This window comes from Manacus candei, unplaced genomic scaffold, assembly GCF_025592945.1.
Source record: "Manacus candei isolate 608988 ecotype Guabito, Panama unplaced genomic scaffold, ASM2559294v1 h1tg000047l, whole genome shotgun sequence".
Lineage (NCBI taxonomy): Eukaryota > Metazoa > Chordata > Aves > Passeriformes > Pipridae > Manacus > Manacus candei.
Window position 1 is genome coordinate 6,295,750 of NW_026138095.1, and position 11,441 is coordinate 6,307,190.

At 61.8% G+C, this 11,441-nt stretch overlaps 1 protein-coding gene across 3 annotated transcripts; it reads right to left on the reverse strand.

Moving 5' to 3' along the window:
• Positions 1 to 7: 7 nt before the first annotated feature.
• On the reverse strand, positions 8 to 10,537 carry EPN3 (epsin 3). 3 transcript variants are annotated; one of them, XM_051797986.1, is made up of 10 exons: positions 9,150 to 10,537; positions 5,892 to 6,547; positions 5,411 to 5,529; positions 3,773 to 3,853; positions 3,380 to 3,487; positions 3,189 to 3,273; positions 2,644 to 2,955; positions 1,681 to 1,782; positions 1,099 to 1,320; positions 8 to 971 (listed from the first exon to the last, which is right to left on the reverse strand). In XM_051797986.1, the coding sequence occupies exons 2-10, from the start codon at positions 6,460 to 6,462 to the stop codon at positions 652 to 654; spliced, it is 1,920 nt and encodes a 639-aa protein (XP_051653946.1). In that variant the 5' UTR covers positions 6,463 to 6,547; positions 9,150 to 10,537; the 3' UTR covers positions 8 to 651. The 3 variants fall into 3 exon arrangements, with proteins under 3 accessions (XP_051653946.1, XP_051653947.1, XP_051653948.1); XM_051797987.1 differs by lacking the exon at positions 3,773 to 3,853; XM_051797988.1 differs by lacking the exon at positions 1,681 to 1,782 and having other exon boundaries at positions 9,150 to 10,536.
• Between the last annotated feature and the right edge of the window lie 904 nt (positions 10,538 to 11,441).

Genomic DNA, 11,441 nt, shown 5'->3' on the forward strand with positions numbered 1-11,441 from the left:
CGCAGCCGCACACCGTGTCGCTCAGCGCAGTTTATTGTCGCACGGGCACCCGCAGCCGCCGCCGCCGCGCCCAAGCCCAGGCGCTCTCCGGACACGGAGCGGCGCCCAGCAGTGGGCGAGGGGCGGCGAGACGGGGGCGAGGGGCAGCAGCCAAGGGAGCGCGAACCACGCGGGGTGGGAGACCCCCCCCAGCTCCCTCCTCCCGGCCCCGCGCTGCCCCAGCTCCCCACAAAGCCCCCCCACGCCGGGGGTCCACATCCAGCAGCCGGACCCCCGCGCACCCGCCCGGTCCCGCTGCAGCGGAGCCCCTACACCACAGCCCTTCACGGGGGCTCTGCCGTGGCCCCCTCGCAGGGCAAGGGGGTCCCTTCCTGCCCGTCAAGCACCGGGGCTCATGCTGGCTGCCCCCCAGCCAGCCCCACCGCGGCCCCCCGCACTGGCCCTCGCAGGGGAAGGGGGTCCCCTGCTGCCCGTCAAGCACGGGGGTCTCATGCTGGCTGCCCCGCACAGCGGGCACGGGGTCGGGGCTGGGTGGGGGGCACACTCCGGTGCAGCTTTAGCGAACCGCTGCCCCCTCAAGTCTTGGAGGGAGGAAAGATGGGGGGGCTGTAACAGCCAGGGAAGGGGCGAGAGTCCACATGTCCAGAGGGTTCAGAGGAAGGGGTTGAGCCCCCCGGGCGCGGACGGCGGAGCCGGGGGGCCGCTCAGCGGCAGTAGAGGCTGCGGCAAGGCGCCGGGGAGTTCGGGGAACGTGCCAGCCTGCGGGAAGGCACTGGCGGAGGCGGGGAGGGCGGCGGTGGCGGAGGGGACGCTGCTGAGGGGCATCGGCAGGGACGCGCTGTAGGTCATGGAGTTGGCGGGGTGGCCGGCGGGCAGCCCGGGCACCGGCGAGCTGGTCCGCATCTGGTTCAGCGTCGGCTTGGGCTGCTCGGACAGGCTGAAGGGGTTGGTTGGGGACGGCGTGCTCAGACCTGGCAAGGATAAGATGGGACACATCAGGGCGGCCAGGTCATCCCCAGCACTTCTCCTCCTCTTCCTCCCCAAAACACCCCCTGTCCAGCCCAGAGGAGCCCCTGGCCAGCAGCCCTCAGTACTTACCGGAGAGGAAGGGGTTGCGGGTCTTGGAAGCCGGTGTAGGTGCGACCAGGGAGTCCAGGTTGACCAGGGAGGAGGCGGCGGGGCCGAGGAAAGCCTCGGGGGTTTTACAGTCCTTCCGCTCCTTGCCGGATTCGGGCAGGGAGTCAGCCAGGTTGGTGAGGTCAAAGCTCTTCGCCCCATCCTGCCTGGTGCTGGGGAACAGGTCGCCAAAGGGGTCCGGCTCTGGGATGGAGGGAGGGGAGATGAGCCGCGTGAGCCACTGGGAGACACCAAGGGTGATGGCGTCCCCTGTCACCGCAGGTCACAGCTCAGTGTGGTGGGCTGAGCCTGCAGCATGGCCTGCCCAAGTGCCCCCTGGAGCCACCATGGGAGCTGGCAGGGCTGGGGACATGGGTACACGCAGGGACCAGAGCTGCTCTCTCGCCTACAGGAGAGCCCAAGCCCATGACAAGTTTACAGATGGGGACAAGCTTTGGCCACGCCAGCAAGCAGCCACACGCAGCCCTGGCCAGCCCCGGAGCTGCCTCCCTGCCACGGGCAGGGACAGGTCACCGTCCCCACCCGCCCGCTCCCGGCTCTTACCCACGGGGCTGCTGGACTTGGCCGAGGAGGGCGGCTGCGAGGGCTCCTGCTCCGGCGGCTCGGGCGGCTTTGCAAACGGGTCGAAAGCGTTCCCCCCTGGAGCTGGGGGGAAGAGGGGACACTCAAGGAGGGGAGCAAGCGGGGAGGTGGGAGGCAGGAGATGTGTGGGCAGGAGAGAGGCAGGGGTGGCTGCCTGCAAGGAGACAGAGAAGAGGGGGTGCAGTGGGGGGCTGAAGTGGGGTTGGGGGTCAGGAATGTGCACTGGAGAAGGCTCAGAGACAGACCATGGGGTCATTGCAGAACAAGACACCCCCACTGCTCACGGCCATCCCCCTGCAGCGGGCTGGTCCCTTTCCCAGGGCAGGGGACAGGTCTGCAAAAATGCTTTAGAAACCAGCACTGGCCCTCAAAGCAGGTTCTGTGCCCCTCACCAGGGACCGAAACTGGGGACAGGACACACAGGACCTGCACGGGGCTGGAGGAAGCACCAAGGAGGAACTGAGAGTGGCACTGAGCTCCAAAACACAGGCTGCTCCTACAGTTGCCTCCCCATCTGCAACGTGGCACCTGCGACCAGCAACCGTCCCGTCTGGTCCTGGCGTGGTGTGCAGGGGTGGTTTGGGGTGAGCAAACAGGTATCACCGACGGGACACACCATCAACCTGCTGCTGGAGTGGCGTGGTGGCTGCCATCCGCTCCCACGGGAGGGCTCCGTTAACTGCCGTGTTAATTAAAACAGCCTATTCTGTGCAGACAGAGCCTAAAAGTTCCTTGAAGTCTTCAGGATGCTGAGGGGTGAGCAGAGGTCCTGCTGCGGGGCAGGAGAGCGGGCAGGGGGTGTTTGGGGAGCTGGCTGCAGGAGGATGGGGGCAGAGCGCCGAGATGCCCACTCGCAGGAGGGTAGCGATGCTCAGGGCTGTCCAGAATCCCCAGCAAAGCCAAAAGGTCCATCAAGCCTCTTACCAGCGTTCGGAGGTTGCTCGGGCACAGCAGCCCAAGGGTCAGGAGCTGGAGTGGAACCGGAGCCCTGAGGGGCTGGGGGTGATGCTGTCCCCCAAGGGTCAGCAGGAGGGAAGCCAGAAGAAACAGGTGCCTTCCCCCAGGGGTCGGAGGCTGCAGTGGTGCTGGGTGGAAAATCCCAGGGCCCGGCAGATGTTTGCTGGGCTGAGGCGCTCGCCTGGGAGAGGGGCTCCCCACTGGTGTCCGGGACTGGCACCCAGGGATCTGCTGCACCGGCCCAGGCAGAGGCCACCGGCTCCGCTTTGGCTTTCATATCTGCAAGAAGAAGGGAAGCTGTGGGACAGGGGAACAGTGCAGGGCACAGAGGGATGCTGAGTGGCAGGGATGTGCCCCAAGGGCCATGACTTCCAGCAGCAACACCCATGCGTACAACGGAGGAGAACCCAGAGGTCTTCACTGTTGAGCTACTGGGGACTAGGGAGGAACAGAGGCAAGGGACAGGTTTCTGATACTGTCCCGAATTTTGGCAGTCTGCGAGTTGCCCTCACCTGGCACATCCCACGGGTCAGCAGACGCGTGGCTGGAGGGTGCTGGCGCTGGTCCGAATATATCTGCCAGCTCCAGGATAGAGGACTGCAAACAAAGGGAATAAAGAGGTGAGGGAAGCCTGAGGCAGACCTGTGGGATTGCCCTGGAGCCGATAGCGGGCTCTGTGGCCATCCAGCCCCCAGTGCTGTACCTGGCTTTTCTTCATCTTATCTTCTTCTTGCTCTTCCTCCCTGCCCTGGGCAGTCTCCTCCACGGCTCTCTGCTGCAGGGAGTTCTCCCCTTGCCAAGTCCTCACCTCCTGCAGGGAGAAGGGATGGGGTCTGTGAGCTCAGCAACCCTTCAGCCAGCACCTTCTCCAGAAGACAGACCAGCACAGGAGCTGCCACCACATCCCCGAAAAGTCCCAGCATCCGAGCAGACAGCTCCCTCAGGGCTGAGCCCACCAGGAGAGCACTCAGCAGACAGCCCAGAGCAGGGAAAGCAAAGCGGGCACTGGAGCAAGGTGTTGTTTTGGGCTCCAGCACCCCAGAGAGAAGCCCAAGTGCAAGGAGAGCGGAGCGCCAGGACTGCAGGACACAGGTACCTTCTCGTGCTCCTCTTTGCTCAGCGCGAGCGCGAGCTGCAATTGCCTTTCTTCGTCTGTACTGGAAATTGGAAGTGGCTTCTGCCAACAGAGGAAATTGGGTGACATTTCAGCTTGCCCTCAGCTCGTAGGACTGCTCGGAGGTCCCTGACCTTGGCACCGCCTCTCCTGCAGCCCCTTGCCTGCCTGCACAACATCTGTGCCCATCCAGCTGGCCTTGCCTGCGGACCCCCAGCCCAGTGTCCCTGTGCTCTCTAACCAGCTCCTGCTCAGGCTCCCTGTGGCCCCTGACCACCTCTTTCCCTGACCCCATTACCTGCCTCTGCATTGAGGCTGGGATGACCCTAAATTAGGCAGCCAGCATCTTCCCTGAGAGGTTTTCAGGGACCCTGATGAAGTCAGTGGAGGGATGAACTAGGCACCCCTTTGCCCTGGCAGTCTGCTGGGGAGAAGAGTTTGTGACACTGACTGGCTTCAGTTTGGGAATCCTGCAGCCCTGCACCCAGACCTGAGGCAGACTTTGGGGAGAGGCTGTCCCTGTACCACCATGGTGGCCCTGATCACCCCCCTGTGACACTTGTCCAGCAGTGTGGGACCCACTGGGGCTGGGAATGGGGACCCCAGTGGGGGTGCCTGTGTGTGTACATCCGTACACGTGTGCACATGCGTGTGCAGCCCAGATGGACTCCAACAGGCAGCGCTTTCCAGAGCGTGTTCCTACAGTGCTCATCGCAGCAGTGTGAGGAAGCTATAAATACTCCAATTCCAGGACAAAAATAGGGATACACGCCCTGCTCTGTCTCCAAAAGAGCCTCCATTGGGCAGGGAAGACGGGCAGCAGCAAGCGCTGTCTCCAGAGCATGTCCCCTGCCCGGCAGGACTGAGCTCGTGGTGCTGGGTGCCAGCTCCAGGGGATGTCCCTCGGTCCCATGTCCCTCTGACTGTGTGTGCTGGCTGTACCCACAGGCTCTGTGTGGGCCATGCCAGCCGGTGTGCAAATAATCCTGTCCCTGGTGGAAAAGGGGCTGTGGCCACCAGACAGGAGAGGGGACAGCCTGGGGTGGTTTCACTCTGGGGCAGCAGCTCACTTGTTGCCTGCATACCTGCTGGGCTCCTCCTGGGGCTGTTTCCCAGTGCTCTTTCTATCCCAGTTTGAAAGGACCAGATAGTAGGACCAAGTTTCCAGCCCAGTGAGGGTGCTGCTGGCCCCACATCCACCACATAAACTGCAGGGCAAGGCTTTGCCCCCTAAAACCTCTGTGGGAAGGCAAGAGAAATGGGGGAGCTTAGAGCAAAAACCCTCGACAAAAGAGGGCAGCCAGGTGGAGGGCGGTTGTGGCAAACCCAGTAGAGTCCCCACGTTCACTCTGGGGTTTGGGAGGCTGGACAGATCCCCACCTGGTGCTGTCCTCTGGTATGAGGACAGGGAGCAGGAGCAGCCCATGCCTCCATCTGCCTGCTGGTGATTTTGGATGCCAGGCACAACGCGAGCAGCCCGGTGTGGTTGCAGGTGCATGCACCAGCCTCGGGCAGCCCCCAAATTCCTCCCTCCTCCCAGGGAACTGAGCCATTGTGCCCACATATAAGGCAAAGTGCAGGGAGATGCCTTGTGCCCCAGGACAGGCAGGGCCACCCTACCTTCTCTGCCTCCTCCCGACTCATGGCCAGTGCCAGCTGCAGCTGCAGCTCCTCCTCGCCTGTCGTCTGGGGCCGTGCTTGCTCCAGGTCAGAGGCGAACCGTGGGGATGAGGATGATGCTGGGAGATAAAAGATGAAAAGGGGGTGGTGTCAGTACTGGGATATTCGGGGGAGCACAACACCAGCCTCTCCTCCAGGCCCACATCCCAGCACCCGGCCTCCCCAGGGCACATAGCCCCACGTTAGAGCTCCTGACCATGAACAAGCCAGGGGTTTAAGGCTGGAGGCACCGCCAGCTGCCTCTGCTGCTGGGGTTCACCACAGAGTCAAATCTCTGCTCCGTGGTGCAGGATGGAGATGGGCTTCACCACCACCACCACCACCACCCTGAGAGGAGAGCAATGGGCACCAAGCAGGTGCAGACCTAATGCCACACCTGCCCCCACTAAGTGAGCCTGAGCGAGCCACCAGCAACACTCACAGTTGAAGGAGGAGGGCGAGCCCCGTGCCCGGCCGTAGTCCTCGCCGTAGGGTGACGCACGGCGGCCGTAGGTGACCTGGTGGCTGCCACTGCCCATGCCCTCCAGGGCCATGCGCTCCTTGGTCTGCAGCGCGTGCGCCCGCTCCTGCTTCAGCCGCTCCTCGTCCTTCAGCAGCGCCATCACCTGCTTCACCTTCTCACGGATGTTGATGCCCTGGTCCTTGCCATCGCGGTCCACGTACTGGAAGTCCTTCAGCGTCTGGATGGTGTAGAGGTTCTCCCGGCACTGGTGGGTCACCTTTTCGGAGCCGGTTTTGATGAGGTAGTCCAGGAGGGTGAGGGCTTTGTAGACGTGACGCCAGTTCTTGCCGCTGTCGTTCAGCCGCCGCCAGATCATGCCCATGACCTCGGCGAAGGCCACCGTGTTGAAGGTGAGGTCGGCGATCTCTGACATCAGGGAGCTGGGGGGTCCCCAGGGGTCATTGGAGGTGGCCTCCCGCACCTTGATCTCCGCCTCCGAGTAGTTGTGCACGATGTTCTTCACCTGCCGGCGCAGCGCCGAGGTCGTCATGGCTGTGTGGTGCCGGAAACCTGCCAGCGGCAGGCAGCAACGGTGCAGAAGGAATGAGCGATCACAGCCACAGCCTCACCGGCGCCTGCAGCAGGGGAACAGTGACACAGAGACCTCAGCATTGCCCCAGCCACTGAGACCCATCCCCAGAGCCCTCGGTCGGCACCAGGGACACTTCTCAGTGTGGACGCACCCATCATCGGGGTATCAGGTGCACCCTGGGGGGCTGCCACTGCTCGCTAACCTAAAGACACACACAGTGGTCACAAGAAAAAACACCTCATAGCAAGTGATACCCAGCACTGCAGAGCCGGCACAAGGTTTGACTCCAGATTCAGCAACATTTGGAGAAGAATTTACTCTGCACTTCTGCTTCTAAAAGTAACCATTTGAAAATGGCAGCTCCCTCCTCCAGATCCCAGCTGCCTCAGCCCCACCATCCCAGCAAAGCTGGTTTCAGACCCCTCCCAGACCTTGCACCAGCCAGGGGCTCCCCTGTGCCCCCAGATGCACTACCTGCAGCTGCACACAGCCCTGCTTGTCCCAGTCATCACCCCAAGGCTCTCAGTGCCGCCGAGGATGCGTCGTGCAAACACAAAACCCCGCTGTGAGTCAGAGCCTGTCGCGACTCACTCAGCTGGCAGCTGATCAGATGGGTTTTCCCAGCAAATTCGATAATTTTGCTCCAGCAAGAGGCTGGCAAGTCAGGGTGCTAACAGCCAGTGCCAGATCAGTGAGCAGGACGGATAATGCAATGCCCCTCTCCCCAAAATCTCAAGCTGTTTGAACCTCCTCTGTGCCCAGACACAGGGCTGGGGCTGCAGGTGCTGGTGTGGCCAGGAGCTGCCCTGGTACCTCCCCATGGGCAATGCCCATCCTTGGGATGCCCTGCACTGACACGGATGCAGTGACATGGGGCAGTCTGGACCTGTCTTCACGTGAGCCCATCACACTCCTGTCCCCTGCTCCATGCTGGTCCTAAATCTTCACCTCCTCCCTGCACAGTGGAAAGGCACTGTTTACCCTCATTTTGTCTGAGGGCCAAGGCAGAGGCAGAGGCAGAGGTTGCCAGGAGCTGCCTTTCCCTCGGCAGGGCCGCACCGCAGGGCCCAGGAGCCAGGCTGCTCCCAGAGCCCCCACTGCGGCTGCGACAGAACTCGCTGGCAATTCTTCCCCCATCCAAGATAACGCCTGCAGGCAGAGGAGTATCTCCCCCACACAGCAGTGTCTGCAGGCAGCGATTATTGGTGTCCACCCACCACCCACCTCGGATGCCGGTACCTCCCTGGACCTGTCACACCGTGTCCAGCCCTCCACTGGCTCTGGACAGTGCTCCGTCCTGCCGGAGCTGGGCCGTGCTGACATGCCCAGGAGCCACGCACGGCACCCACCACGCTACCATACAACCCGTGTGACCAGTCCGGCACCTCCTGCTCCCGTGGGCCAGCGGCCAGGCGCCCCACGGCTCCGCCAGCAACGTCTCCCGTGAGTCAGAGAGGAGCCTGGCACCGCCACGCTCGCGGGCGGGCAAAGTTTCTCTGGAGACGCTTCCCTGCATCGATTCCCTTTCGCAATGCAGCCCGTTGGCGCGGCCTTTGGATCCCGCCGGGAGAGCCCACGGCACAGACGGCCGTGCCACTGCCTGCCTGGCACGGAAACACCTGCAGGACAAGGGCAGCAAAGCAACAAAGTCCTCCAGGACTTGGCTGCGCGCTCTGCTTTCCACCAACACCCAGGTGGAGATAAAGTCACGTTTTCCAAAGGTGCCATCGGCCTGGAAAGCACCAGCAACCACCAGCACTCCAAGGAGGAGAAGGCAGGATGGTTCCTCCTGCCGCCAACAGGTTTCCTGGCAGGACAAGCCCGAGGTCCAGCGTGACAGGCTCCCAACATTGCTTATCCAGGCCAGAGACCTGATCCCAGCTGGACTTTGCCCACCATGAGATGGCCTGGGAAGTCTGAATGGGAAGAGATGGGAAGAATGGGCTGGGGCAGGGATAAGAGGAATGTAATCAGGGCTGGAGCTGCCAGCAGGGTTAAGAGCTGCGGGTTTATCAAACACAATATCCCCCCGCAACCCCCCCTGGAATATAAAGGGAGTGAAACAGAAGCTGTGCGGGAGATAAGGCAGCAGCACCCAGCAGCTCATATGGAATTACTGCAGTGACCTTGAGCAAGAGGCGGCCAGGTGGGAGAAGGACACACGGCTGCGGGGCCAGGTCCCCATCGCCCGCGGCCCGGTGCGGGGGACTGCGGGGGCGACGCGGGGGCGGCGGGGGGGGCGAGGAGGAACGGCGTGGAGGGAGAGCTGGAGGGATGGGGGGACTGCAGCGGGGGCAGAAGGGTCCGGCGAGAGAAGGGGGGGCCCGGAGAGGGGATTACAGCTCCATCCCTGATCAGGTGCAGGGCTGGGAGGAGCAGCGCCCGCCATGGAGGGGGGAGCGGCGGGGAACGGCTCCTGCAGAGCCCTCGGCCGCGCCGCCGGCTCCCGCACCCGCCCCGCTCCCGCTCCCGCTCCCGCAGCCGCCGCGGGGCCCCGAGCCCGGCCCGGGAGGCGTCACGGCACCGAGCTGCCCGCCGGGGCCCGGCATCCCCCGCAGCCCGCGATGCTCCGGTGTCCAGAACCTTCCTCCTCCTCCTCCTTTCCCCCCCGCATCCCGGCTGCCGGGGCGCACGGCCCCGCTTACCTGCGCGGTGCCGCCGCCGGTGCCGCCGGGGAGCGCGGGTGGAGGCGGCCGCAGCCGCCCGCTCCTGCTGCGCGCCGCCGAGTTGCCGGGCTGGCTGGGCAGGTCCCGACGGCAGGTCCCGGCTTAACCCCTTCGGGGCCGCCCGGGCACCGGCCGAGGCGCTCAGCAGCCCCCCCGGCCCCCCCGGTGCGGTGCGGCGCAGCGCGGTGCGGTACCGGCCGCGGGGGATGCGGCGCCGAGCCCCTGCCCCGCCGCATGCGGGAGGCGGGGATGCTGTAAATGCTCAGTCACTGCCCCTCGCTGGCAGCCAGCCAGGCGCTGCTCGCTGCTGCTGCCTTGCTCGCCTGTATTTTTTTTTTTCCCCTCCTCCCCCATTATTTTTAGACAGAAATCCACGTCCACGGGCGCGGAAGCGGCTGCGAGGGATGCCGACCCTCCCCACCACGCAGCTCCTTCTCTACTACCCCAGGCCATGCTAGCAATTTGGGTTCTTTAAATTATTATTCATTTTTTTTGCTAGGATCTAAATTTGGAGCAGATTCTTCCCCTGCTCTGAACAGCTCCCAGAGCCTGGCTGGGGGGAGAGAGGGAGGCATCAGATGACATGACAAAATAAGTCATGTCTCTCGATCATTTCAATGCCACCCCCTCTCTCTCCCAGCCTCTGCCTTCCATTTTAATCACTGACAGCCCTTCAAGTATTATGGATATATATAATCTTTTTAATATCACTGACATTTTCCATGATGGAAAGCATCTTGGGGGTGCTGAGACATTCGGGAGGGGGATCGTGCCTTCCTGCTGGTGCTCCTGCCACACAGAGGAGAGCTGAGGTCTGTCTTGCCCGAAGGTCCTGCCTTGGGTCCCAGGGGGAAGCCACGTGCCTCCCAGGGCTTTGCAGATCTGAGCAACCTGACGTTCCCAACAAGCTCTGGCCATGCAGGCTGAATAAGCATCTAGTCCCTCTTCCAGCTGCAGCCTGGGAGAAGAGCACATCCAGCATCCAAACCATCCCCAGATTAGCCCAGAGAACATCCCAGCTCGGGCGGTGGGAAGCATTCTCCATGGCAGCCTAAGATCCAGGCTTTCCTCTTCCTCCATTCCCAATGCTCCTGATTCACTGTGTCATATGGTGAGGCAGACAGCTTGCTCTCCTTCAGGCACTGATTTTTTACAAGCAAAGTGAACCTCTCTGTGCAGAAAACACCCTACGAGGTGTTTTCGGAGCCATACAAACGTGAGGTTTCTTTGCTGGGGCCCACAACCCCACCAGGGGAAGTGGAACCCAGCAAGGCACTGACTGCCCTCAGCACAGCCTGGCTGCTCACCCAGACCCCCTCAGCCATGGAGAAATGCACTGTCACCTTCTGCTTGCAGCATTTTCCTAGAACTCCCCCTCTTCCCAGGCTCTCTGGTGGAGTGATGATGTCTTCAGGCCCCCACTCACGTGCTGGGTTTGGTATGCAACTCCCAAGGCCAGGAAGGTCGCTCACCTCACCTCAGTTATTTAGCAAACACAACACAAATTATTAACACTAATACAAATAATGCCCATGTCTGGGAGAGGAGAAGGAATACTCTCCTTGCCTGGCTGCAAGGGCTTGGCCTTACAGGGTCCTTCAGAGCACAGGGCTGACAGCCCTGAGAGTCCCTGCACTGGTGACAGAGCCCACGTCTCACACTGGGCCTGTAATGAGGGTACATATTTCTAAAGCTGTTCTGTGGAAGGCAGCTCTAATTCCACTGCAGTTCCTGTCATGTAACTTCCACAAATCAATGCAAAAGGAAAAAAAAAAACAAACCAGCTGGCTTAGAGAAAGCTGCAGCAGCCAGACAGCAGAGTATCACAGTTGTTGGCCCACACATCCCTTCCTGCGTGCTGCTTGTACCTTGTCCCCTGAGGACACTCTTGTCCAAGGCTGAAAGAGGCACTGACAATATTTCTGACAAAAATTATGACAAAAAATTAGACTGTTCACAGGTTTGTTCTCCTTTGCAGAGCTCTTACACCACCCCCCTGCCCCGTGCCACCAGGCTCCTCCCATGGAAGGGAAGGAGACGGCAGCACAGGACATTTCTTCCATTGTATGTGACTGATGTAAAACTCCCATCTATCTGGTGTCATATTAACAGATTTTCCTGTGGGTAGAATAATACATGGAGCCTGGTTTCCATAGGCTGGACCGGAGATATGGATCCATGGAGACATGGATCCATGGCGACATGGATGGGTTTTGCCATCCCTTAATGTAAAGCTACCACATGAAAGGATTCCTGCCTCCGAGACAATCA